Source organism: Vidua chalybeata, chromosome 9 (assembly GCF_026979565.1).
Source record: "Vidua chalybeata isolate OUT-0048 chromosome 9, bVidCha1 merged haplotype, whole genome shotgun sequence".
Lineage (NCBI taxonomy): Eukaryota > Metazoa > Chordata > Aves > Passeriformes > Viduidae > Vidua > Vidua chalybeata.
In genome coordinates, this window is record NC_071538.1 from 16281169 (window position 1) to 16308173 (window position 27005).

Genomic DNA, 27005 nt, shown 5'->3' on the forward strand with positions numbered 1-27005 from the left:
GTGACCAGAACTGGTTGTTTTTGCTGCTAAATATCTATTATTACATGAAAATGTAAAAGCTACATTTACTTTAATGACCTTTAACATTTTAAGGTAGGCATTTGAATTTACATGTTCATTCAAGGTGATTGATTTTTACGTGGAGAAAAGACACCCATCAGTCAATCAATTTCAATTAATCAGTGCTTTAATGGATGCATTTGCAAAAGTATTGTCTCAGCAAAAATCACCTTCTTGCACTTGAACTCTCTTAGTAATCAAGGATTTCCTTAAACAAAGCTTCTCTCATTATAATATTATGTAAATGCTAAAAAAAACCTTGCTTTTTAGCTGCATGTGCATATTAAATATATATCTCAAAAAACAATAATACATCTCTTTACCAGGTACAAAAATGTACGGATTCCAGATCTAAGTTTCAGAAACAGAACAAATTAAGGCTATTCTGTTCAGAATAATTACATCAAAATTGTTATATGAGCTCAAGGGTACATAACTTCCCTTGCTACTTAGCTTTAGAATAAAGATGGTAATCATTTGACATTGTTAAATGTAAAAATAATTACTGCTTTTTAGCTATACAGCACCTCTTACAGAAAGATCTGAAGGTAGTCAGTGTTTATTTCATGTCATCTCAAACCTGGATACTTCAAACACTATTCAAAAATTTGGAGTGTTGCTAATTTGTATTCATTTTTGCTTTCATCTGATTCTGTTTGCCTGCATATTTCCACAAGATTAGGAAAACAGTTTAATTTTTTTAAATTGCTGTATATTACCATTTTGTAAGAAGCATTTTTAATAAAATTCTTTTCCATGGATCAATTTTTGTCACATAGGAGACTGAACATATTTTGCCTTCTTTATATCCTTATCTAGGAACCAGAAGAGCATGAACTATCTTTTCCATTTTCTTCAGTAATTCCGTGTCTAGTTATGATGGTCTAAAATTGCCATATTTGTTTTCAAATCCTTTTGTGAAATAAATTATTCTTCATTCATTATGCTATTTATCGCCTGTGAATTCTAGAGACAAAATATATCTTCTCTCTCATAGGAGATCCTCATATGTTCATAAATCAAAAATTTATTTTGGAAGGGAAGTATGTCTGTGTGTGTGTTGGTAATATTGAATGGTAAAACCAGGATATTTTTTCCAGAAATTGCTCATATTTCAATAAAAGAAGTCAGCTAGGGAAGCTGTACATTCTACCTTTGCAGATCATGTTTCACTTTTTCCTAGCCCAGAGGCTGATAGAGTAAGGTTCCAGTAGAAAGACAGAAATCAATAATTTTCAATCAATGTATATAGAAAAATGTCAGCTACACTACAGGGTAATTCAAAAAAACTATTTACAAAACTGCTTTAGGGGTGATTTAGCTGTATATCATAAAGAAAGGAGTAATTTAAGGGTTCTTTGAATATTCAAATCTTGTCCAAATAATACCAACTCAGCTGTAAGCCAATGACCACTTTGTCAAATACACAAGAGTTAAAATAGTTGTTTTTTTTTTTTTAATTCCTGAACATTTTTTAATAAATTAGAAAACCACAGCCACTGAGTTTCTCACTTGTACATTTTATACATGTCATTTTATAGTAACCTGCCTCTGCTGCTAAGGAACTCACATAGGAGCAGAGCTCTGTCAGTTCTGAAAGCAGCAATCCTTAATTAACTTCTCCTGAACCCTGCCTTGTGTCATGACTCCAACATCCAGCCAAGGTGGATTTGCTTTCCAGAACACAATTGCCTAATCTCTTACAAGGTATTTGTAAGGCAGAGCCAAGGGTCCTGTGCAGCCCTGCAGTTCAACAACTATTTCATTTTATTGAGTAGCATGACAAGAAAAACAAAGGTCTTGGTGATTCAACAAGTGCTGAAGATAATTAGTAATTTCCAGTGTTATAAACTACATAGTATTAAGTTCTATCAAATACTAACCTAAAATCTTTTCTTCCATTTAGCCAAAAGTTTTCACCCCATGCCATGCTGAACCTGAGTTCAAGTTCAACCCTCATGTGATAGTTCCATCAACAGTTATCTTTGCTAATAAGCCATCTGGCAGGGTGTCAGCTTCTATGGGAAACAGGTGTTTGATCCAATTCTCATTTGTTATACTGTCAAGAAAGCATTCACTGAAGTTGGTGACTAAATTCAGGCAATGTTCTTGTATGTCAGCAGAAAGACAAGATGAATTTCAAATTAACATTAAAATATTTCTATGGTTAAAACATTTGCCAGTTTCTCTCACGTCTCTCAACTTAGCCCATTGTATCTTCAGGTGCAATTTCTTTATCTTGCCTACATTCTATGTTCTGATTTGTATCTAATTATTACATAATGTGCATATTTTAATCTCTATATAGTCCATTCTATTCATTGCAATGCAAGAACAAGAAGTTAAAGAGATGAGTTCAAGAAAATTAGATCATTAAAAAATGACTTAGGCAAAATTAAAATCCTCCCCCCCACCCAAAATGTGTTCCTTACAGTAGAATTCAGAGTTGTGAGCCAATACCTGCCAAAATTACAGCCTTTCTGTGTCTAGAAAAGAGGGTTTGGACAATCATTCCTCACTTTATTATGGAATATAAAATACAAAGAGAGCTTTAGCTCTAGAAAAACTAACAAGGAGAAGTAAACACCAGTGACTGACCAACATTTTGACAGCTACTGCTCTGTGCTGAATACTGGATACACACTGAATATGAAAATAGGAAACTCTACTTTTTTTTACCAGAATACTACAGTTATGGCTACTTTTGAAAACAGAAGATGCCAACATTATTCCATTGTGAATCCTAATTATAAAAAATTGCCATGTCATGAAACAAGTTCCTTTTTTTCCTTAAGATTTATTTTATTGTTTGGAATACATGTACCAATCATGTACCTGACCAAAATTAATGGTCCTCATTTTTGAGGACCAGTGGGAAAAAAAAAAAAATCTGCACTTATAAATGCCTTTCATACAAGAAAATGACCCTTCCAGGAATCCTTCTTGACCCTAGGTAAGAACAAATTATATCAAACTAAATTATACTTTTTTCCCTTTGACTTGACATCACAATGTTTTGAGCCACTGTAAAGATATAAGCATCAAAAAATGTTGAAGTTTTCTCAGTGTGAGCAATTCCTGAAATCATTATGTGACTTTTCTAAGCCCTTCATACAGGAAGTTGGTATTACTTGCAATTCATTTAGCTTTCTGTTAAAAAAAAAATTAGTCAAGATGCTTATCTTTTCAAGAGCTGTACTTTGTGAAAGATGATTTTCAAGTAGGGAAGATTTTCACTGTATGACTGAATAACAAGTTATAGAAATAATGTCCTACAGCACTGGTCCATTTAACCAATGAAATAAAACCCAAATGCCAAGTAACAGGAACTTGTACTGTCTAACAATCTTGAGCTCCAGGGTGTTCCCAAGATGAGGTCTGTAGCTGTGCTTGAATTCTTTTCTATTCCCACAACCACCACCCACAAGTCATTATTCAGTTCAAGCCTGTTTTTTTTTGACTGAATTTTGCTGTGGTTTTTTTTGTATTTTTTTTTCCTACAGCTACACAAATTCCCTTAGCTCATAAAGAATAAACTAGATGAACAGAAATTATTAACAGGGGACAATGCATAGATTAGAACCTTAAAATCTGTGGTTGTATCCTTAGGACTTTATTGGACAGACAAAAACCACACCACACTTGTAAGTTTTTGAAAAATCAGTATCCACTGATTTGGAGTATTTATTAATCAGTTACTGAAAAATGGTAATTTTATTTATAAAATAATCCTCCTGAAGAGCAATTCTCATAACACTGTGGGGAGAGGGAGAGAGTCAGTTTAACTGACATAAAATAAAAGCAAAAAGCATCAAGAGGCTGTAATGGATCAGACAGGAGGTCTGTGTAACTGCTCAATCTGTGTTCTCCCCAGTAGTGAACCTAGTCTTAGAGACAAGGAAAACCTCTACAGGACCTCTTGCTTTTCATCTCTCAGAGATTTAAGGGCTTTCTGAGGTATATAAACTTGAATTTAGTAAGTTACATAATGATGTACAGTATCCTCATACTATCTAATTATTATAAGCCAAATCAAGGATAAAAACTTAAATACAAAAATATGCATTATAATTGGGGATTCTTTAATAAATGTTAATGAATCAGAAAAAAAGCAGCAATTTGCCTTGAAAATAAAGGTACATAAGAATAAAAAAAACTTCTATTGCAAATACTAGAAGCTGCAAGAAATATGTGAGAAATTTAAGAACCGCTAAAAAATGAGCAGGGAAACAAAATGACATAAACCCCAATGGTTAGAGGGGTGCCACAGCATTTAAAAGAGCAGCTTTTCTGAATAAAGAAAGAAAACAATCCTTACAACATTTGTGCAATATGCTTTCATAGATTTATCAGAAGCAATTGAAAGACTTCACTACATATTTCAGTTCTGTATATAAATGATCAGATGATGTAATTATACCATAGCATGATAATGAAACATTCTCCATTAGAACTGTAGTCAAGTAAGTTTTATAAATAGTAGTCACTAAAAATAACTGCTTATTTGGATAAGTTGTATCAGAGTTTTAAAACAGCTGGAAAGGACGGGAAAGGGAAAACTGGAAAGGGACTCTAAGAACTCTTGAAATACATTCTGGGAATATGCTAGACCACTACTTTCTAAGGGTGGTGGCACAGGGAATTATAGCCCTGGCCATCTAACATGAGACTTAGTGAAAAAACAAAACTGGTAAGAACATACTGGAATATAGCTTATGTGAAATTTAATTAATGCCTGATAATGCCAGTTTCTGAAATAAACTTCATCTCAGATGTATGCACAAACACTTGTTCAAGAAGGTTTTTTTTGGCTGATGAAGAAAAAAAGTGCTGATCTGATGCTATTTACTTACTGCTGCAAGATATTTTCTTTAAGAAACCTGAGTGAATCAAAATTGATATGTATATATATTTAATGGTTAATTGACTGGCCTCAAAAGTGAAATGTGAATGGGAAATACTAAGTAAGTTTCTGTTTTGGTCCCATAGGAACTCTGTTTTGGCCATGTGCTGTATATTTGCAGTGATTACCAAAACCAAAGAAAATCACTGGTACCAGTGGCAGGGAACAAAGACTGAGGCAGTGGGATCTCCCCGAGGGGACAGCTCACTGGCACTGAGCACACTGATTTCTTGGTAAACTGGGTGCAAGCAAATGTAGGAAGTCATACCTCAAATAATAAAGTGCAGGTGTTGATGCTCCAGCAGAGGAGCCTGGGAGAGATAACAGGGGAAAGCAGAGCTGCTGGGCATCTGCCAGGTACCCAGCTCAGGGTGAGCCCTGTTGCAACACCACAGCAGGGCATAAATTCAGTCTGTCAGTGGGAAAACAACAGAATGAGGGCACTGAGGGTGTCACAGGCAGGCTGGAAGAGCAGAACAACGTCCTGTTTGATCCCTCTACATCCCACTCAAGATGCATATAGATAAATTGGACAGTTCAAGAAAGGGTCACAAGAATGATTATACTATAACTAGAAAATAAAAAGTACAGCTATTTAGTTTATCATAACAAATAGGGACTTGATCATAACATTTCTTTAAAAGGTTTTTTTCTCAGCAGATTGAAATATGCATCCTCAAACCTTTAAGTGGCACGATCATCTTTCTTCCCCCCAATGTTCTATTCATCTTGGTGTCTTCAAAATTCACATAAAATGTTAATTCTGGGATTTACCAAAATCTAAATGCAGAAGTCAGGTTTTTCTTTGTTGATTTTTCACTACTTTTCAATTTGTGATATAATTCACTTAAGTAACATGTTCATGTTCAGGTACCAGTAGAAAGGAGAAAAAGGTCTATCAGAGTAGAAAAGAAAAAAATGGTGCATCAGAGTAGAAAAGAAAGGTGGGGGAAACATCAGATTAAAAAAAAAAAACAGTTAATGCTGTAGCAAAAGGGTTCAGAAAGGGATTTCTCATAAAAATGAAAATATCATTTTAGCAATCTTGGATTAATTTATACCACACTAAATGCAATATGGGGCTGCAAGTAAGTTCCAAATTTACATTAAAATGGTTACCATTTCTGGATCAGAAGCATATAATTCAGCACGTTCTATTAAAAAGGCTGCACATAATTGGTTTACTTACAGAATCTACAAATTCAAGCTGTCTGCATATCAGCCTGTATAAGCACATTAATCCAAGGATGTTGGTTCTGATTTAATAAAGATGTCTAGCAGAGCAGCAACTTGTGTGACAGATCCAGCCACTAGTGCTTGAACAGGCACTAGACAAAAAAAAAAAAAAGTTTATAAAATACTGGAGTATTCTGAAGTGATTTTTGAAAACACAGAACCTAATTATGGTTTGACTGAAGGCTATGGGTGTTGTGTAATTGGTTTAACCAAGAAGAATAGAAGGCCCAGAACACCATATCCCAGCTGATCCCTGAAAACACTGATTCATCTTAGTGCAGCTTCATGTAGCTTCTGGAGGAAACAAGAAGAATGAGAATGGAATCTGCCCAACAGTATAGGACCCATAAGAAGTTTTCTAGCAGAATTTTCAGAAATGTTATCATTTTGATAGCAAAATTTTGTTCCTTCTATTGTGTCTTCTTGCCCTCCAGAAAAGGTAGGAAATAACCAAAGTGATCCTTCTGCCTCACCCAGTACCCTAAAGAGCTCCTCTGCACCTTCAGGAATGGGCAGTGCCCAGAGCTCAGATGAACTCCCATTCCTTTGAGCATTATTACATCCTGTGTTATTTCCTAAGGCAGTAAGACCACTTCACTCCCACCTGCACTCTTGATCAGACACTTACCCAACAAAGAGCTCACCTTCGAACAGCTCCCTTTATGTTAGCTGCACAACAAATAGCCCAGCTTTTTGTGCCCCTTTGGCTCATCTCTGCTTAATCCTTCACTGCCAATGTTCTTCAGAGCCTTTGAGAAGCTTCCACCTGCGACCCTGCTTCAATAAGGGGATTCTTCTGACAGCAAACGCATCAAACATTGCTTCTAGAAGGAGGTACTGTATTATTAGATCCAAAAATATTCTTTCCAGATACATTTCACACCTTCAGTCTGACAGATTTCCTAAATGGCTGTATTTGTTCCGAGGTGGTAATTTCTGCAACACAGAATTTGATTTTGTGCAACAAAACAACATTTTGAACAATAATGAAGATATGCATAATAATAATGCATAATTTTATAGCAGGACAGTTATTTCTGTTATTTTATTTTCTGTTAGCATTATCTAACTGAGCAAAATGCCTGGAAGCCTACAGTAAAAGCAAAAACAAAAACAGAAACAACTAGGACAAGACTTTACACAAACATATTTCACATTCCTGAGAAAGATGCTATAGAAAGCATATGAAAGGAAATATTTTTCTCTTCCCAGACCAGGACAGTGGATGAGATACTAATTTACCCATAAATGTTGAGTATATAAAAATATATATTCTGAAAGCCTATAAATGGAATTTATCCAAGACAATGATAATACAGATGAATATGTTTTTGTATCAAGAAACAAATAAAAAAAAATACACCCACAAAATGCCAAAACCACAGCTCCGTGTTCCTAAATAGAATGCCATCTTCTATTAGCCCTCCTTAGCAAAGACCTTATTTTAAGAAAATATCTATTTAATTTAATTCCATCTTCCTTTTGTGGACCTTCATTTAAGGTAATTTAAAAGCAATTATGTCTCATATCTTTTTATTAGGACATTGGAGCCTACTCATTTTACTCAATAAAAATTAAGACACTGTGCTTTTCAATGAATTTACATTTGGATGGATTAAAATTTTAGCAGAAGAAAGTAGGGTTAAAGCCACATCCAGATTTTATGGGAGGATGAGAAAAACTGCAGAATGCTGATTAAACTCTTCAGTGAAGACCAAAGTCTTACGTGAACACATGGTGTCAATTCAGTGACTCCAGCTTCTCTAAGTAGACACCAATAGAAACTGGAGCTGGAAAGGCTCTTAAGCCAAACTGTAGAGGCACTTCAGCTGTGGTTTTCCTGTAGCTTTGTACTGAAGCACGTTTGCCCAGGGAGTTGTGTGTGCCCCAATCCCCTAAGTGTCCTAGGCCAGATTGGATGGGGCCCTGAGCAGCCTGATCTTTTGAGTGGCATCCCTGTCCATGGCAGGGGGTCAGAACTAGATAATCTCTAAGGCCCCTTCCAACCCAAACCATTCTATGATTCTATGAGCCATCCATCAGTCAGTTGCTGTGAAAGGATGTTAGTTGCTGCCCTTTACATGGTAGTTGCTGGGAATATTTGGATGACTTGGAAAACCAAACAGTCTAATTTGTCTTTAGAAGATCATGGGACTGCCTTCTGTGCAGAATTTAACAGTTCATGGAATGAACAAAGACTGGAAGCTTCTCTGGGAGAAAAGAAAATTAAAAGCTGCATAAAAAGCTGGAGGCTGGGTTGAGGAAAATGAGGGCAGTTCAACTACAGAAACAGCAACACAAGGAATATGGCTGCAGCTGAGAGGGAGAAGCTTGTCAAACTCATGTTGATCCACAAATCATATACAATGGGGAGAAGCTTCTTAAGGGACACCTGAGAAGACCTATCCATTTTCCTATTTCTCTGAAAAATAGGGATGTACATACAGAAAGCATTCAGTGTTGTTTATAAGCTTGCAGTTATGTAACCTATTTGTGTTAGGGTGTGCCTCAGTGCAACTACAAGGATATTCTGTTAGAAAATATAATACAGTTAAAAACTAATTGGAAAATCAGACTTGATATAGAACACTTCAGCAACCAAAACACTCTACTCTGACTTCCAGTGTGCCACAGAGTTATCACAGAAGCTACCCCCTACTTAACACTTCCCAGAGAACATCTAGAATAATGCACCCAGGCTCCCCAGTAGAAGAGAGATGTTAACAAACTGGAGTGAATTTGATCCCTGTATGGGCCATTCACTTACAAGCTGGACTCAATATATTCTGTGATTCTGAGTTGAGTGGACAGCCACAAAGATGGTTAAGGGATGGAGAGCATCTTGTTTTTGAAGATGAGCAGAAGGAGCTGGGCTTGTTCAGCCTTGTGGCAGGCTTAGAAGGTACACAGTAGCAGTTCTCCAAGGACAGGAGACCATAATGAAAATGGAGCCGGGCTCTTCACAATGGTGGGCAAGGAACAAAATGAGACATGGGAGGTGATAACTGAAGAGGAGAAAACCCTTCTTCACGTTGAGGCCAGACAAGCATGGGTTGACCAGAAAGGCTCTACAGTTGTCACCCTTGGAAGGTTTTGCAAGATGAGACTGAATAAAAACCTGGGCAACCTGGTCTGACCTCAAGAGCTGCCCTTGCCTTGAGCAGAAGGCTAGACCAGAGATCATTTCAGATCTCTTCCTGTGACTCGCTGATTACAGATGCTCATGACTGATCGTAGTTCGTGGCTTTTTGCCAGCCCAAAGTGTATGAAACGTCTCGCTCCTTAAGACGCCCGAACACCGTGCCAAGGGCAGAGACCGCGTTACACCGGGAGTCTCCCAGCACCTCTGCGCTACACCGGTGCCCAGCCCTTCCCGCCGCCGCTCCCCGCGCAGCCGGGGGAGCCGGTCCGCTCGCTGCCGGGGCAGCCTGCCCGCGGCTCGGCGCCAGGCACAGCCCCTCACCGCCTCCGCTCGGCGCCTCACCGCAGGCACCCCCCGAAACTTTCCCCGGCAGCCTGCGCACGCTCTCGCTCCCCGCCGGGGGAAAACGTGCTCTCTCTCGCTCCCTCCGAGCAGCGGGCACGGGGAGGCGGGCGGCTGCCTCCCTCCTGCCTCCCTCCGCCCGCCCGCCCGCGGAAGCCTCGCCGAGGCTCCCGCATTGCACCGCCGCGCCGAGCCGAGCGCGGGGCTCGGGCTGCCCACCCGCCCCGCCGGCGCCCCCGGCCCCGGCTGGCGGAATGAGCGCCGGCGAGGCGAAGGAGTATCTGGCCCGCAGGGAGATCCCGCAGCTTTTCGAGGTAGGCGAGGCGCAGGGGGGGAGGCGTTTTCCGCCCCGTCGGGGGATGCTCCGCGCTGGGACCCCGCGGCTGAAGGTGGCTGGAAGGACGGAGCAGCCGGAGGCTGCGGCTCGCGTAGCTTGCGCGGGGAGCGGCGCCGCGGAGCGCCGGCCGCCAGCCCGGGCCGGGTGGGCGCTGGCGGCGCGGGGCCGGGGCAGCGCTGCCCGCCGCCCCCTGCGGAGCCCCCGCGGCCGCGCCCCTCCGCCCGCTGCGGCCGCCGCGGCCGCCCGCCCTCCGCCGCCGGCGGGGAGCGAACTTGGGTGTCCGCAGGGCAAAGGAGCGCCGAGGAATGCGGGCGAGGGGCATCTTTCGTCGGGCGAGGGGAACAAAAAAGCCGCAAATGTTTAGTGAGGTTTTGTTTAGCTTCCCACAAGTTAGCGGCTGCTAATGGCTGCTAATTACTTCTCTGTGCAATGTGGATTTTTTCCCCTCCCGGATCCTGTCATCTGTATATAACATACACACATATGTATTTTCCCTTGCCTGTGCTGAAGCTAGACGTTTTTCTATATATTTGAAAATTGCAGGACACGGCGAATGCTAATGTTTTAATTACACAGAATGTGAATGGTTTAACAACAGATGCAGACAAAACTGGTTTTCTGTTGAGGCTCAAAGCTTGAGCTAGTGATTTTAAAAAATTGGTGCATATCTTCTGCAAAAATACACTGTTAGTTGCTGTGATCAGTTAAGTACTATAGTAAGGGAACAGATACATTGAAATTATATCCTATTTTATAAGCTCAAATGTGTATAAATACCAATTACTGTATAAACTGTAGATAACAACTGATCAAATCCTGAATTGGAGCTATTTATGTTTACTATTAATACCAACTATGACCCTCAAATTTATTCACACAAAAATTAGGAAAAGCAAAAAGAACAGAAATCATCCTGAAAGACATGTATTGTTAAGGGAAGGTTGGATGCAGCAGTCTGGTGGAGAGGTGAGATGATGACTTATGTATCACTTTGTCAAGGAAATGTGTCAGAAGAGGGCCTGGCAGTCTTTCTTTCACACCCCCCACAATGCTCATGAGTACGATGAGTAAAGAATTAATACTGTAGAAAGGGGATTTTTTTAATGTCTTGGCATGTATGATCAATTAAATCAGAAAGCACCTATGAATTTTGGACTTGTGGATTTTTTTCCCCCAATACTGATCCAGATGATATTTGAGTATTTCTTATGATTTTTTAAAATCCTCTTTTCATAGCTCGTGTAAGCATTGACAAGAATATGGATAAGATACTTGTGAATGCAGTGGTCTTTAAGGAAAAGATACATTTTATTGATGTCAAAGACTACAAAGGATATGTAAATTTTGGGGCTCTCTAGCTTGCACATTGCTCTGGATATATATGCCAGTGACAGTTCTAAGAAAAATGTAGAGGGATTTTTTGGTATTTTTGGCTTTTATTTCAGTGCAAACAGACAACGATAAAGACATATCCATGAGCTTCCCTTCCAAGTAATTTTTATAACATTGGCCAACCAAAATAATTTGATTTTTTGCAGGCCTCACTTTTACGCATTGAATTGCAATAGAGAGTCTGAATATCAAGGGATGTGATGTTTCTGTGCACAAAATAAAAGACAAAGTAAAGGTGCTTGTTTTTCCCAGGCATCTATCATTATAGTCTGTATTTCTGATCTTACATTTCAGAGTCTGTTGAATGGATTAATGTGTTACAAACCCGATGACCCAATTGAATATTTGGAAAGCTGTTTGCAGAAAGTAAAAGAGCTTGGAGGGCCAGAAAAAGTGAAATGGGACACTTTTGTCAGCCCAGAAAAGAAGACCCTGCCTCCACTCAATGGAGGACAATCCCGGAGGTCTTTTTTCAGGAATGGTAATGTATTAAATTTTAAAATTATTCTATTTCTTCAACTGTGTGTGGTTTTACATCCACTACTGAGTTATTCTATACATACTTCTATCGCTGATTATGCCTCATTCTGATTATCTGTAGGCAAAAGAGTCAAGAATTCTGTTTCCTTGCTTTTTGGCACTTGTTTTTCTCCTGCCATAATGGATGCTAGGCAGGAGAAGAAATTGTGATCACTTTCCAGCCAGATGATGCATGTTTGCTGAGTAAATGTTTAGCGCATCAGTGGAGGGATTTCTTGTACCCTACCTAAAACATTTATAAAGATGGGGCAGATATGACACAGTGAACTTGGCTTGTGTTTTCAGTTGGTCCTTATGGATGACATACACACCGACTTCAGTGCAGTTACATTACATATTTTTCTAGTTTACATTGGAACTGTATGCTAATTTACTAAATAAAATATAAATTATAAACTCTTAGAAAAAGGTACATCTCATAAAATCTAAGCAGATGTCATACCAATACCTGTAATTATTTTATTTGTAATGTTAACAAAGAGTTATTAGCTTGTCTTTCAGTTGCCATAGTTATTTTTCCTTGCCATCCAACATTTCATGAAGATAATCAGCAAGAACACTGTCTCTATCTCTGCGTACAACACGTACCACTAAAAGAATCCTGCTTAATAGTAGAGGTTATCTGCACTATATAAAGCCTTTCTTCTCAGAGGCCCCTGCTGAACTCTGGGTGCTATGGGCAGATGTTCATAGAAAACCTGATGTGCTTGAAAAGAAGCACCAGAGAAAACTGACTCTGGGTGGCTGTGATTTAATAAATCCTTTAAAAACAGGCAAAAATATTCGGTATAGCAACAGCAAACACAATGTAAAATAATGAGATATTTCTACTTTATGTATGATACTTATTTAAATCTGCATACCGAACAGATTTTGAGTTTTCTGCCTTTTTCCACAATTCCCAGTTTATCTTACTATTTCACAGTGATGCCTGATAACTCTAACTTCCCCTACCGACGCTACGACCGACTGCCTCCGATCCAACAGTTTTCCATAGAAAGTGATACCGACCTTTCTGAAACTGCTGAGCTAATTGAGGAGTACGATGTGTTTGACCCTGCAAGACCTCGACCAAAAATTATCCTTGTCATAGGTATGAAGGCAGTCATTTTGACAAGATTTTATGACTGCTGCTTTGCCTTTGATTTGTACTGCAAATACGTTGAATGTCTATATGAATTTAAATACATTTTTTCCATCTGCCATAGCAAGTGGTGTAGGCCAATTAAGAGTGTGAAATTGTTAGTGCTGGACATGGCATTCCAACCGTAAGAATTTTAGGGGTTGCAGCAAACACCTGCACTCGTGTTCTGTAAACTGGATGCCTCTTAGCAGCTGGAGAGCTCGTGATTTGCTTATGAACACATCTGCCAGTTTGATTTCATCTTATCTAAACCTGGTTCATGCATTTCAAAGCAGCAGCACCATGTGAATCAAAGTGCTCTTCCAAAGCATGCTTGGGATTGAACTAAAACACTCAGATGTACTCAAAGCTGATCACAAAAATGGGGTATTTTAATCTATTGTGTAAGCCAGCTCAAAAAGGTGATAGAGAACTGTTGCCTTCTATACTTAGACCCTTGTCAAATGATTGGTATGTCCAGTCAGAGTGAGAATACATGGTCACTAGTTCATTGCATTGGTAAATTAATCCTCAGGTCCATTTGGTAAATGAATCCTGTTCCAACTTCACAGAGAGTGAGCGCTCAGTTCACATTAGTTAATTGTGCTCTCTCCCAAAGTTCTCTCTTGTGAGCAGTTTAGTGTTCTTTCTAAGCAGCTCATACTTTCCAGCCTCAGACAAGCATAGGTTATTAAAAAATAGCTGCAAGTTAAGTGTAAATCAATATTTTTTTCTATTCTTGAATTTAAATTCTTTGCATCAGTTTCCTTATCAACGAGGTAGTTGTCTTTAGAAATGTTACCACCAGGCCTAATTATCTGATTCTCTGGATGGCTTAAAGAGTTACAGGACAGGTGCCCGGTGATGGAGAATTACGTTTTTAGAGTATAAAGCTTTATTCATATTAAAGAGAGATACTGCTTCTATAACAGAGAATATATGTAGTATAATAAAAAGGAACAGAAATGTCTTCTCTGTACTACAGAGTGGAAACTCTAGGAACAGCATGTACTCCAGGCTCTGCATCCAGCAGCTCTCAGAAACGAGATATTGGAATAGATTGAAAACAGAAGACCAGGCATTTTTTAAAGTATCTGTGGTATGCCAAAGCAATTGCTCAAGGCATTTGAATTTTCTTAATCTTTTGTTCCAGGATTACAGATTTCAACATGCAAATCTCTCTATGTATTGCTGAAATGTGAAGATTGCAATTAGATGGAGAAATAACACATACCTTTTTTTCATCTTAATTAATTAGCTACCCTTTTCATAAAGGAGAATAACTGGCTCCTTTTCAGTGACCACAGAAGGCTCTTAATGCATTGAAATCTATGTAGCTCAATTGCAGTAGAGTGATGAATGAAGGTTTGATTTAAGTGAGATTAAGAGAGATTGGCTTTCACTTCTGGAACTGAGTGCGGGTGTATTTGAAGTGAAATCCTTGAACACCAGCATGCAGTGAACAGACCACGGATTTTACAGAGCTTTTCTTTTCTCCCATTTATATAGGGAACATTGTAAACATTCCACAAAGGCTATTTCAGGTTTATATTCCCACTGAGTTTCTCTGAATCTATTACAGTGTGATCTGATAGAAGTACAATACTCCATGTAGCTTAGCGGCTATTGTCCATTTTCATACAGTATCAAGACAATTTCTCCCAAATTCAACTTTCTATTGAGAAAGCACATAAAAACGTATGTTGGAAAGAGTAACTGAATAAAAGAGGAAAAAAAAAAAGTATACTGTTCATTTCAAGAGATATTGCACACAAAAAAATGTGTTGCATATTTTCAGTTTGCATATAATGCCAACAAAAAAAAAATTCAGTGAAGTAATGTATTTTTGTCTAATTAGAGATAACTAATCATTCTGCCTTGGTCAGGTGGTGCAGGTCCCAGTCACTGTTAGGGACAGAAATGAAGTTAAAGACCTGTCTTCTGCTTCACATATTCGGTGAACTTTTCTTTATTAATGCATTAGCCCAAGATCTTTTTAATGCTTCCATAAAGGTTTTTACAACTTCTTTGCTTTATGAAATCTGTCATCCTTACAATGAACCAGGTAGCTCCAGGGCTAAAGAGAACTCGCTTATAAAAGTGGGGGTTTTGTTCTTTTTATGGGTTTGCAGAAGAAACCTCTGTTGAAAGACAAAGCTATAAAGTTACATAGTGAGCATATGACTGAATTTTAGAAAAATCAGATGGAACCAGCCAGGAGGGCACTCATCTGAATCAATGCAAAAATTAAGTTTCTAAGGCATTATAACACTAGTAAATGAGATTGTGTTTAAAAATGTGCTTCCTAATATACTTTTAAGAAACAAATTTATACTGTTAATATAGCTTGAATTTAGACATCCTAAAATATTAATTATCTGGTGTCATTAGCACCTTAGCTGAGTATGTTTTTAAGCTGCACTTTCTTAAATATATTACTTAATCTTAAAAGAATACACCTTCCTTTTGAGATCAAAGTTTAAGGGCTAGATGAAATATAGTGCTGTCAGCAGGCAGCTGCCTATTGATTTGTTAAATCTAGTCCACAGTTAGATTTTAAAGTCAGAAGTATTTTCAGAAATTTTATTATTAGTTGAATTAATTCTGAATTTACAACAATATATGCAAAATTGAAATAATGAACAAAATTAGATTAAAACAACTGCTTTAATGACACTTTTTGGGCACACAAATCTTGACTTGAAACCTGTTAGAAAGCATAATTTTAGATGCAACAAGCTTTCCCTAGTCTAGACATCTTCTAGAAATTTATAAAATAAGCATACTTTCCTTGAGTAACCTATCTCAGAATAAGTAAAAAGAATAAAAGACAAAAGGAATTTGATTTTTCTTTCTTGTGAACTGTTTGTCTGTGTGATTTATCAAAGAGTCAGGAATAGTACGATAAATAGTACGATAAATTATGTACATAGCACGATAAATTACGATCTAGTGTGGGAAGTAATTTTGTCCTATCACTTTCCCCTTAGTTTGTTACCTGAATGTTTCCCCTTATATTGTAAGTAGATAATACCATATTGATATTATGTGTTTGGATTGATTTGGATTATGTGTTTGGGATGTGTTTGGATTGATAAAAACAAAATGTGTTGGAAGTTTATGAATATTAAACCAAACACTTTATTAGCGATTTTCTGATTGCAGTTCAGATTGAAAGAATGGGAGTGCTGAGCTACACTTTTTTTGTTTTGTTTTGTTTTGTTTTTTGGTTTCTCTTTACTGGCAAAGCAAGGCTCTCCCTAACAGAAGTGTGAAGTCTATCTACTTGTTTCAAACACGTTTTTTTCAGCTATTTTATATTATTACACACTGATGTTTTATTAGGTACCAGTTGTGGTTTTCTGCCACCTTTTGTATCTGTGTTGGAACATGAGCACTATTTTCCTTTTTTCCAATTTTTAAAATTTTCTGCACATTACCTATGTTTTGCATTTTTATTGTTGCTGGGTGCAACATGTCTGTTTCAAACTTGTAAGGTTCGGTGAAATGCATTTGTCATGGGGAAGGCTGAGCATGAAAGGGAGCAGGGGGAACTGGAGCAGAAGTGTTTTATAGCCACTTCAGTGGAGAAGATGATTCCTGCTGTATCAGATGCTTGTGTACCTACAGAAGGGGAACATTCTTTATTCTAACAAAGAGGTAGCTAGGCTGCCTGTGAAAAAGAGAGTCCAAGCTGAAAACTAAGCCCATCTAGATCACCTGGAATTACTGAAATGGAAGAATAGCTTTAGAACCTAATGCAGTCTTCTGAAAGAAGAGAGAAACTTATGTCTTTTTACAACAAAAACACCAAGTGAACTGAATGAGAGAAAAAGATTTTGCAGATGTGATCTTACTGTATAAGATACAGTTTTTCTTTCATTTTTTTACTTGTGTGTTTTGCAAACATCTGTAGCTGTGTTGTCTAGTTGGATGTTACAGATAAATGCTTGTAGAAACATTATTTAAACTAATTGCATAATGATAAAAACATTTTTTTTTCCCCAGGGGCATAATTAAACTGTGGGCGGGGTATGGGAACATGATAACAATAGGCACAATTCTCTGTGCACTCTCTTGAAATGGCTCCTGGTCTTTGTTCCAAAGGCAGGTGCAGCATCAGCATCACAGCACTGGGGCACAGAGAGCTCCAGTGCTGGTGACACTGCAAGCTCTGTGACAGTGATATTGGGGTGCAGCTTGGAGCCTGCTTACGGAGTGCCCTAAGCACACGTGTACACACAGTGTAAAGCTTATCCTGCAGCCAGAACTCTATTGGTTATAAAAATGCTTAAAGGCTATTTATGGGAATAATACAGATCATATAAAAAGAGTTACATGATTACTAACAAGAAGCTCAGTGTATTCAGATTTACTTTCATTGCACTGTTGTATTTTTTAAATTCATAAAAATGTGTATTTTTAATAAATCTTGATTCTTTTTCTGTTGAAATAGAATTCAGCATTCTCACAAAGAATCCCCCAAAACTATAGCTACTTAGGATTGGTAATTATTATCAAAACATTTGGCTTGGGTTTTCTTTGTTATACTCTTCAGTAGCATACATTTTTCTACACATAAACATTTATTTTTATGAAAACAACTTCTTGGTTTTAAATATGGGATTCCAGATTCTCTGCTCATCACATCATAACATGTCCTTTTAGTTCAGAAATGTTCTGATTGTTTTACATGCATTCTTGCTGCTGCTGTCCAGCTCACCTTCCCTGCAGCTTTCCCTGCTATGTAACGTAGCTGTTTTCAGTGATTTTGATACCCATTCAGACCGGACTGTATATATTGAAGGGTCTCTTTATTCTTCAAGTTGTCTAGCAAGCTGAATCTAATTTCTTCTCTGTCAGATGTTTCAAGCATCAATACCAAAAGCTGGTATTGCATGGTTCAATAAGAGTCCTTATACCAAATCACTATGGAAACATCTCAGATGATTTTTTTTTTGTTTGGTTGGTTTTTTGTTTTGTTCTTGGGGTTTTTTTTGGGGTTGGTTTTTTTTTTTTTTTTGGTTGGTTGGTTTGGTTTGGTTTTTTTTGTAATTTAAAATAAGGAAACCTCAGAAGCTCTTGTAAGCATATATAGGAGCAGATTTTATTAGTTCCATTTCATTACTAGTTCATTGATTTAATTGGCTTATCTAACCAAGTATGATTCTTTCTGACAAGAACACACTTCAGACTATCTGGCTCTATCTCTGGATTCACAGAGTTTAAGAAGGGAATAGTTCATTTGTCTGCTCTTCTATTGTGGATCAAGAAAAACTGCATTCCAGGAATGTCTTGAGAATGAGGTCAAACTCAAAGAGGATTTCTTTTTATTTCACAAGTGGATTTGTATTATTTTTAAAAATTTCATTTTACAAACTGTTATGTTTATGATCCAGTAGATGAGACACATGGTTGGTAACAGGTCATGCCACTGTGAGATTTACTCTGTTAATGCTTGGAAAATTGGTGCCAATAGCAAAGATTTCACCTGTGATTGGGTACTTCTGATGAAAGGTTAATTTAATGTTTTGCTTATGATTCACACTAGGTGGCCCAGGAAGTGGTAAAGGGACACAGAGTTTGAAAATAGCAGAACGTTATGGATTTAACTACATATCAGTTGGTGAATTGTTAAGGAAGAAAATCCACAGCACAAGCAGCAATAGAAAATGGAGCTTAATTGCCAAAATAATTACTACTGGAGAACTGGCCCCTCAGGTACAGTGTTTCCTATGTTCATATTTACTTTCAAGGGTTTCTACATCTTGTAGTAATGTGCACCACCAAGAAAACTTCCTTTATGATATTAAGTAACTAACTTATTTTTTCTGTGAAAGGAAACAACCATAACTGAGATAAAGCAGAGATTGATGCAGATCCCTGATGAAGAGGGGATAGTGATTGATGGATTTCCCAGAGATGTTGCCCAGGCAATCTCCTTTGAGGACCAAGTAAGAGATTGTTTTTATTCTTCAAATAACTTACACACCTCTACAACAGTTAAGCTTGTTGAAATAATCGGTCAGATTGCAAGAAAGAGCATTGCTCTTTAAATCTTTGCAAGTACATAATTACAGGTTGACAAAAGATTTATGTTATATCATGTCCTATTGTCTGAAGACAGACTATTTTGTAAAAAGACATTGTGATAATATAACTAAGAATTCAAGCCTCTTGTCTCGTAGTGAAAGTCCTCTCAAGATGAAGAAGAAAAACACATGAAATCTAACAGTGAATATTTTCTGTATCTTAGTGATTTAGAAAGTGGAAAAATATTATCTTTCCATATCTATTAGTTCACCATTATCTCCATTAAGAGAAACATACTTAATGCATGTCTTCATAGTGCTTTTAGTGTCAAGTTTATTACAGGGCATTGAAAAGATGAATTAAAAAAAAAGTTAAAACTACCCATGCTTTGCAAATTTTTGTAAACCAGAAAGCGTGCTTTTTTTAAGAAAATAAGGTCCTTGTAGTTACTCTAAACTACAATTCCAAGGTTTAGTCAGCTGGAACTGTATTCCTGAGTATTACTGACAGGTTGTTTCCACGTGTGTATTTTAAAGTCATCTAAAAATACTTGAATTCAGTGGAAAAACAAACAACTGATGTCATCTGATCAAGTGCTGCTAACATAACAGCTATGGTCACAAGAAGAGGTTGCAGTTTCAGAGCTAAATTCTTAGAGTGCCTACATGCAGAATGTTTCAAAGTCTTTCACAATTGCTGGTCTACTGCTGTTTCTGTACTTAGAATTCTTAGCCAGATTACCAAGGCAGAAGTAACAAAACAAAGCAGCTAATGAGGCATTTTATTAATGTGCTTTATAAGGTATTATTCTGGGCAAAATTTAGAAAACTGAATTGAGGAAATTAAAGGAAACAGACAAAATAGTTATTACAGGAAATAGCAGTGACTGCCAGCTCTATCTCCTTATAGCTAACAAAAGGGAAGATTGACTATTTTAAAAGTTAAACAGCAGAAATGCAGACTTAATGATCATTTCCTTGTGTCATTTTTTTTTGTCTAGTGTGATAGTGTTAAGAGCATTTCTTGGTGGTATAATTTTATGCTGATGTTGTTTTTGATAAAAGAATGGGGGATATGAAATTGGAGGAAGTGACAGGAATTAAGTTATCCTAGGCTCAGATTAAGGGAAGAAAACTCAGTTAAATAACACTTGATTATATTCACAGAGAGTTCCTTCATTCTCAGTCAATTGGGATTTGTAAATCAAACTCCTCAAGGTCTGATTCTACCTGAAAGATAAACCACAAAGTCTTTTAAGAAGTCCAGGAGCACTTCATATAGGGACACCTTTCAGTCTTACCTGCTCTAAAACAGTACAGGAAAGAAGGAATTCCAGGCTTTTCGTAGGAGCATAGGCTGTCTGTTCAGACTCCCCCATTTCCATCTTTCTTTGCAGCTGAGCTGTAATATGAACATATCTGAGGCCATGGAAATAAACCTGCAAGAGCTATAGATATTTCAACATGCAGTCCTATATCACCATATCCAGTGAGATATATTCAGTGCTTTACCTTGTATTTATATTTTAAAGAAATAAAATATACTTGTTTCTTTAAAATTCTCTGTGTAGTAAGCCCTGATGCTATACACTTTGGTAGGAAGATTTTGTGTTAAGGAAAAGGGACTATCAGCAGTCATGGTACTGATCATCCTTCACTGGCTCACAGTCACCCATGGCATGTCAGGTTATTTACATGAAGCATGCAAACATTTTCCAGGCACTCAGAAGTTCCTCAATAGGAAGTGCAATTGAGTTGTGGTGAATTCAGTAATTAACTGTTGTGATAATTTGTCTAGGTCTGCAATTAGAGATAGTAGAGGATTTTCCACAGCTGAGAAATGTTACAGCTTTCCTTCTAGCACTGTGTAGAAGAAGAGGATTGCTCTCATTAGCCAAAAGTGACAAAGTGAGAAATAATTAGTTGAAATTTCAGCAAAGAAAGTTTTGATTAAATAGTAAGACAATTTTGATTAGATCTACTAAGCAATGGAACATCCTTTGAAGAAAACGGTGAAATCCCACAAAATGCAAATTGCACTTGTGCCACATTCTTACAAAGACATTCCCTGTAGAACACTGAGATCTGTTGATAAGAAGTTTTGAACAAGAATTAATTCTTGTTGCTATCACTAGCTTTGTCGTCAGCAAATATTTATTCCTACACATGGTCCCTTTGAGACCATTATGTCTCAAATGCTTATGTATCCGAAAACAGCAGAAAAATTTATGTGACACATATGAATTCTTTACCATTGTTTGCACAAACACAAACTCCAAGAATATAGATAGTAATACCAAAAATGAATTGTGGGAGGTAGCAGAAAAGGAAAAGGACAACTGAAGTGCCTGGTTTCTCTTGAAAGCACACGTAAAATCTAACTGTGCAGTGTTTGCAGTCATCTTTAATGTAACAAATAATTTATGCTAAATGATTTCCTTCAGTCTTATGGCTCACAGAGCTGTTACTAAACCTTGACACTGGGCTTTCATAACCTCTTCATCTTGTGGAAAAATCAAATGGATACATGTATGTCTGAGCTGTAGGTACAGTACCTGTCCTGCATAACATTCTGTTATAGAAGTACATCATGATAACAACTGCTTCTTAAACTTCACTTCAATTGCTCTTGGTACTACCAGCACATTTTTATCCCTTTGACTAATCCAGAAGCTGAACTTTTCTCTGGGAAAAATGTTATTTTTAGTAAACTAGTCTAAGCAAACCAACTTATGCTAACATTCCCATACATAGGTATAGCTAAAAGATGATGATTTCTTCCTTATTATGTTGCCAGACTCTCATGTGGACAGTAAGTTCTCAACATGTTGCTAGGCAGAATTGTATTAAAACACGTTGCATCTCAGTGACTAAAGTGCCTAAAATAAAGCAATGTATCATTTGCAGCACACACAGTATTTCTCTTTCTGCTCAGATCTAGAAATCAGAAGTAACAAACACTGCTTCCATGCAGTAATGTCAATATGGAATAAGTGCATTAGAAAGCACTTTACACATCACAGGAATTTTATATTTGAATTTAAGCTTTTCTCCCCTTCTTTTCTATTGAGTTTTGTTAATAACACTGTTCTTGTTCTTTTTGAGCAGCAAAGAAGTCTTTAAGATGGCATCAGTGATGTTTTCAGAGTTTCAGCAGTGCTCACCAGCCAGCAGCACATTGGCCATTCTGGTCACTTACACCAGCTTCATTTCTTAAAGCTGAGCAACTCCTTGCAGCCTTCCTGCAACCTGGAAGAGCTCAGCCATGAGCACTGCAGTATTCTTTGGGTTTATCTCAGTTTTCTTTGAACTTTTTAACCAAGTTGAAGTAAGTCCCGTATTTTCCTCTTTGAAAACTGAGTTTAATAAGTAAATTTGTCTTATTGGAAGTCTGGGATTGTTGCCAAGTCCTGACCCTCTCATTTCTTATTTCCAGAGAGCAGAGTCAATACTGCCAATACTTTTGATAGGGGTACTTTTAACAAAACTATGAATTTCCAAGCAGTCATAGTTGTAGGGAAAAAATGAAAACATAACTTTTAATGTCTTAAAATCAAGCAGGACTTCCATTTTATATATTCCTCGTAAATATATGATAATTTCTATATTTTTCTCAGTTTCAACTCCTTCTGCATAGCAGTGCAGATTTAATACTGATCTATTTAGACTTTCAGTTTGAGCTTAGGCATAAAGCTGTCCTAAACCACAAATTTCATAGGTATCCCTGATCTCTGCTGAGTGCAAATAACACAAAGGTGTTTAGGTTTCAAGGACACATTTGAAAATGCCAAGGAGAAAATGGTTTATTTACCATTAACCTGTCATCTTGAAATTCAGTGAGTCACCTGCAGTCCCAGCATGCTGAAGCATGTTAAATATCTTCCTGTCCTGCAATGCTGCAATAAAATGCCTCTGACTGGTGTATTGAACTCCAATGGCTTGTGAAGAAACTGTAGTTTGACTTTCTGTATAATCTCTCACATGGTTTTTATCCTTCCTGGGAGAAACAATTAACTGTATTTTACAGTTAATTTCAATTACTGCTTTGGTTTGTTTTTTTCCACCACTTCCAGTCATTCATGTGTAACTTCGTTCTTTGTTAGTATTAATAGAGTAAGTACAGATGTAGATTGCTTAGAATATACTCACTGTAATTTTTTTAATAGTGAAATAAATGTAGGACAGGTATTAGAATCAATGGATGTTCATCCATTAATGTAATTCAATTGCTTGATAAAAGAGGAAAACTATTTTTGTAGAAATTAAAAAAAAAAATTGTCCTATATGGCCTGGGTGACAAGACTATATTTGAGTAAAATATTAATTTAAATCATAAACAGAGGCAATAAATTTTATCCGATTCTTTGTTTAAAATGTTTAAAATGCTCTTAGGAATATTCCTAAGACCTATATGTGTATACCTCCAATGAATAACTACTTATCTTGGCTGTAATTTGAATTAATTTTTAACTCTCAGGTATATTCCTTAGAAAAATTAATACGAGAATAATTGTGATAAGGTAGAACTAACTGTGTCGGTGGCACAATATAGGGTGGTGAGAAATGCCTGGGTACTTCCAGAGGCTGAGGAGAGCAGTCCTGTTCCTCTTCCTCCAAGGCTGAATCTTAGACCTCCAGGCAGAAGCGATGCCTGCAGTGCTCTCCAGGTTTGACACAGGTGTGTGTGGCAGCTGCCTGAGGGTCTGACTGCCAAGCTCCAGCTCTGCAAAGAGCTTCTCACAGAAAACCTGCTGTTCCTGGCCAAGACTGTGGCCTCCAGAGCAGCCAGGGAGGTGGATGCAACCTTGTTGCGAAGCTTCTTAAGGGGAAAGGACCTGGTTTTTGTTCTGGTAAAGATATTTTTCCTGTATCATGGCAAATGTGTCTTCTTTATTCCCTCTCCCCCTAAGCTTCTATCTCCATTCTCCCTGGTCTCTACTTCACTGATCCAGGTACAATCCCCTACGGAATATGTATCCAGAGATCTGTGTGAGGAGTGAGGAGGATCTGTGGGAGGAGATCTGTGGGAGGATTACCACATGAGCAGTGTGCTTTGCTGTGGTTCCTTTGTTCACTGTCTTTTCCCTGTGAATTTTACATTGCTCTCTTTAAGCCAAGCCTGACTGGGAGACCTGTGGAATGGTCTTACCATTCTCCTCTTCTCCCCTGGAACCTGGAGCACTCTCCAGAGAAAGACAAGCAGTGGCTCAATTTTCTGCTGGGTAAACAACCTAGGCCTCAGGTTTCCAGATTTTCTGGGCAAGGGCTCTTCTCTGCCAGTCAGAGTAGACAAAGGAGAGCTCATCCATTGCTGGTCCTCAGGACAGGACCTGATGCTCTGAATTCAGAGTGGATGGAGGTGCCTGCTGAGCAGTTCTGAAGCAGAGGTCTGCTCAGTCCTTTCTTCGTATCGCTAGCATTTGTGTTAACCGATAGGGATTTTTATTAGTTAGCTGCCCAGCACAGGTGAAAAGCGGAATCACTGTTCCCAGAGATACCAGGCTGCCTAATTACATACTCTAGGCAATTTGCTGGAAATTTATTTTCTGGGCAGTATGAATATGGTTCAAAAGAAGCTACCAGAAACAGATTCTATCAGCAGGATTCCTTATTTGACAACATGATTCATCATTTTGCATTTCTAAACCAAGAAAAAACTATGCAAACAGTCTAATAACCCAACAAAGATGGAGCTATAAAAAGCAAATAAGTAATTACAAGGGCGAGCACACATACAAAGGACATAAACCAGCTTGCTAGTAACCTTTACCAACAAGAATAAAATGCACTGTTAAATTAATGGCAGTTGTTCATGAGCTTTCAGTTTTCTCAGGAGTATCTAGTAGAACATACCAGGAATTAAAAAACAGAGCATTTTCATCTTTTGCCTAACGAGGAATAATGAGAGAGAGTGTAATCATCTAATTTCTAGCAAACAACCACACTATTCTCACTAACAAGAGGAGATGTAGAAAATATCCCCAGAGAAAAGAGAGCATCTTTCCACTTATACTGCTTAATGTCAATAACACCATCAACTTGCATGGAATTACTCTCAATTTACTTCTGGTTCCAGTTTAGGAAGGAGATTCAGACCCAAAGAGAGTAGGATTTACTTACTAGTAAATATAATTCTAAAAAATGAGAGGATGTACCCACCAGTTTTATTCTGAGTTGATGCCATATGCTCTTCATCTCATTTAAAATGAATAACCAGAAACCTGTCTGTTCCCATAGGCAAAGATTCTCCCTTTGGCTGAGTACCAGTTAGGAAGTAGTCAAATTCCCTTTCCTGAGCCCCACAGTCCTACCTCACATGCATTGCTGGACATGAATAAAACCCTCTGCTTTGAGCACAGGATGTATGTACTGGGGGAAATCAGCATGAAGGAATCTAGCTCTTCTGTCTGCATTGGTTCTGTACAACTTTTCTATGAGCCGAGTCCCAGAACAAAACTTATTCCCTAGCCATAAAACTCAACTACACTTAGTTGTGAGTTTGAAAACAGGGTTTATTTTCAAGTGAGTCATAAAAACCCTTCTCCTTTGTTAGAAAAAAAAGCAATTTACATTCATATTTACATAGGAGAATAGATATGTTTCTAGAGAAGTAAATCCAGATATATATATTCACTCTACTCTGTTACATTGCAGCTAGAAGTATTTATAAGCATGTCTTGCAGGCAGATACAGTTGAGGTAAGTGGAAGCAAAGTGGTTCATGAAAACAGGAGGGAAATATCAATAGCATTTCAAGGGTGTATCCTGAAGGTTGCAAATGCATGTAGGAGAAATAATAATATTAAGTGCTAATAGGTCTGTATGCCTATGCATACAGGACAGATGTTACCCTTTTGGGCACCTTGTGTTTCTTAAATGGTTTTCAACTACTTCCTGATAATAAAGATGTGTATTCTGCAGGCAAAAGTGGAATTAATTCATAGTGACATCATGTAATGAGATTCTGTTTTGACTTCCTATCTCAAATATGCTTGAATTACTTTTTTTTTTACACTTCAGAAAATCTTTCAGACAATACTTCATTTGAAACTAGGTTTCTTGAACTGAGAACTTTAAAGCATTGTTTTCATTGACATTTTATTTCTGTGAGTGAAGTGTATTTCAGATTAAAAAACGCAGTGTCAGAAAAAAATAGTCTTAGTACCTGTGATTCTGAGAGTGTCTTTTGTATTAATGCTGTTGTAAAAAAAAAAATGAGAACAGTACTCAGATTCTGTAGAGAATTTTCAGTTTTCAAAAGCAAAAGGAGATAATGAAACCTAATTAATGAATTTTCCAAGTCATACCTTCTTATTATCCTCATTTTACAATTAAAAAAAAAAAAAGAAAGAAATTAAGCCCAGATGCCCAGGGTGTGTTTTCCCATTTTCTTAAGCAGTAAGTGACTATTGCAGCCAGTGCAGTTTGTGGGAAGTAAAAGCAGATGAGAACTTGCACACCTGATGGAACCATGGTGGCTCTTGGATCCTCCCCTCCCTGTGAGGCTGCACTTACCCAGCCACAGTTTCTTTAGAGAACTGAGATTGATTGTGGTAAGCTGCACTCTCATGTTTGTGTGAGACAGAAGGAGACCCTCTTCCTTCAGGGCTGATAATTTCATGAGTGGTCTCTTTATCTTAGGTACTCTCTGTAAGATTTGATGCTGTATGTGAAGCCTTGTGGTGCACAAAAGCTCCAGCCCTGTGCTTGAGGAGGTCTGGTATGACTTCAGAGCCCGAGTAGGTGCTGCCCTGAAATGCTGAGCATTGAAAGTGAGGCCAGCTATGGCTTGGAACATTTGAAGATTTCTTACCATCTTCCTGCCACTATTATAAGGATACACAGAAATGGAAGTACTAAATAAAACTACTCACTTGTATAAACTCCTTTTGTCCTACA

At 37.7% G+C, this 27005-nt stretch overlaps 1 protein-coding gene across 1 annotated transcript in view; it reads left to right on the forward strand.

The window, feature by feature from the left end:
* Positions 1–9673: 9673 nt before the first annotated feature.
* The window catches only part of AK5 (adenylate kinase 5), an 83176-nt gene continuing 65844 nt past the window's right edge, over positions 9674–27005 (forward strand). Inside the window, exons 1-5 of the mRNA XM_053950184.1 lie at positions 9674–9997; positions 11707–11893; positions 12878–13045; positions 18627–18796; positions 18916–19029. Of these exons, the coding sequence (XP_053806159.1) occupies positions 9938–9997; positions 11707–11893; positions 12878–13045; positions 18627–18796; positions 18916–19029 (699 nt within the window). The 5' untranslated portion in view covers positions 9674–9937. The remainder of the gene's footprint in view (positions 9998–11706; positions 11894–12877; positions 13046–18626; positions 18797–18915; positions 19030–27005) is intronic.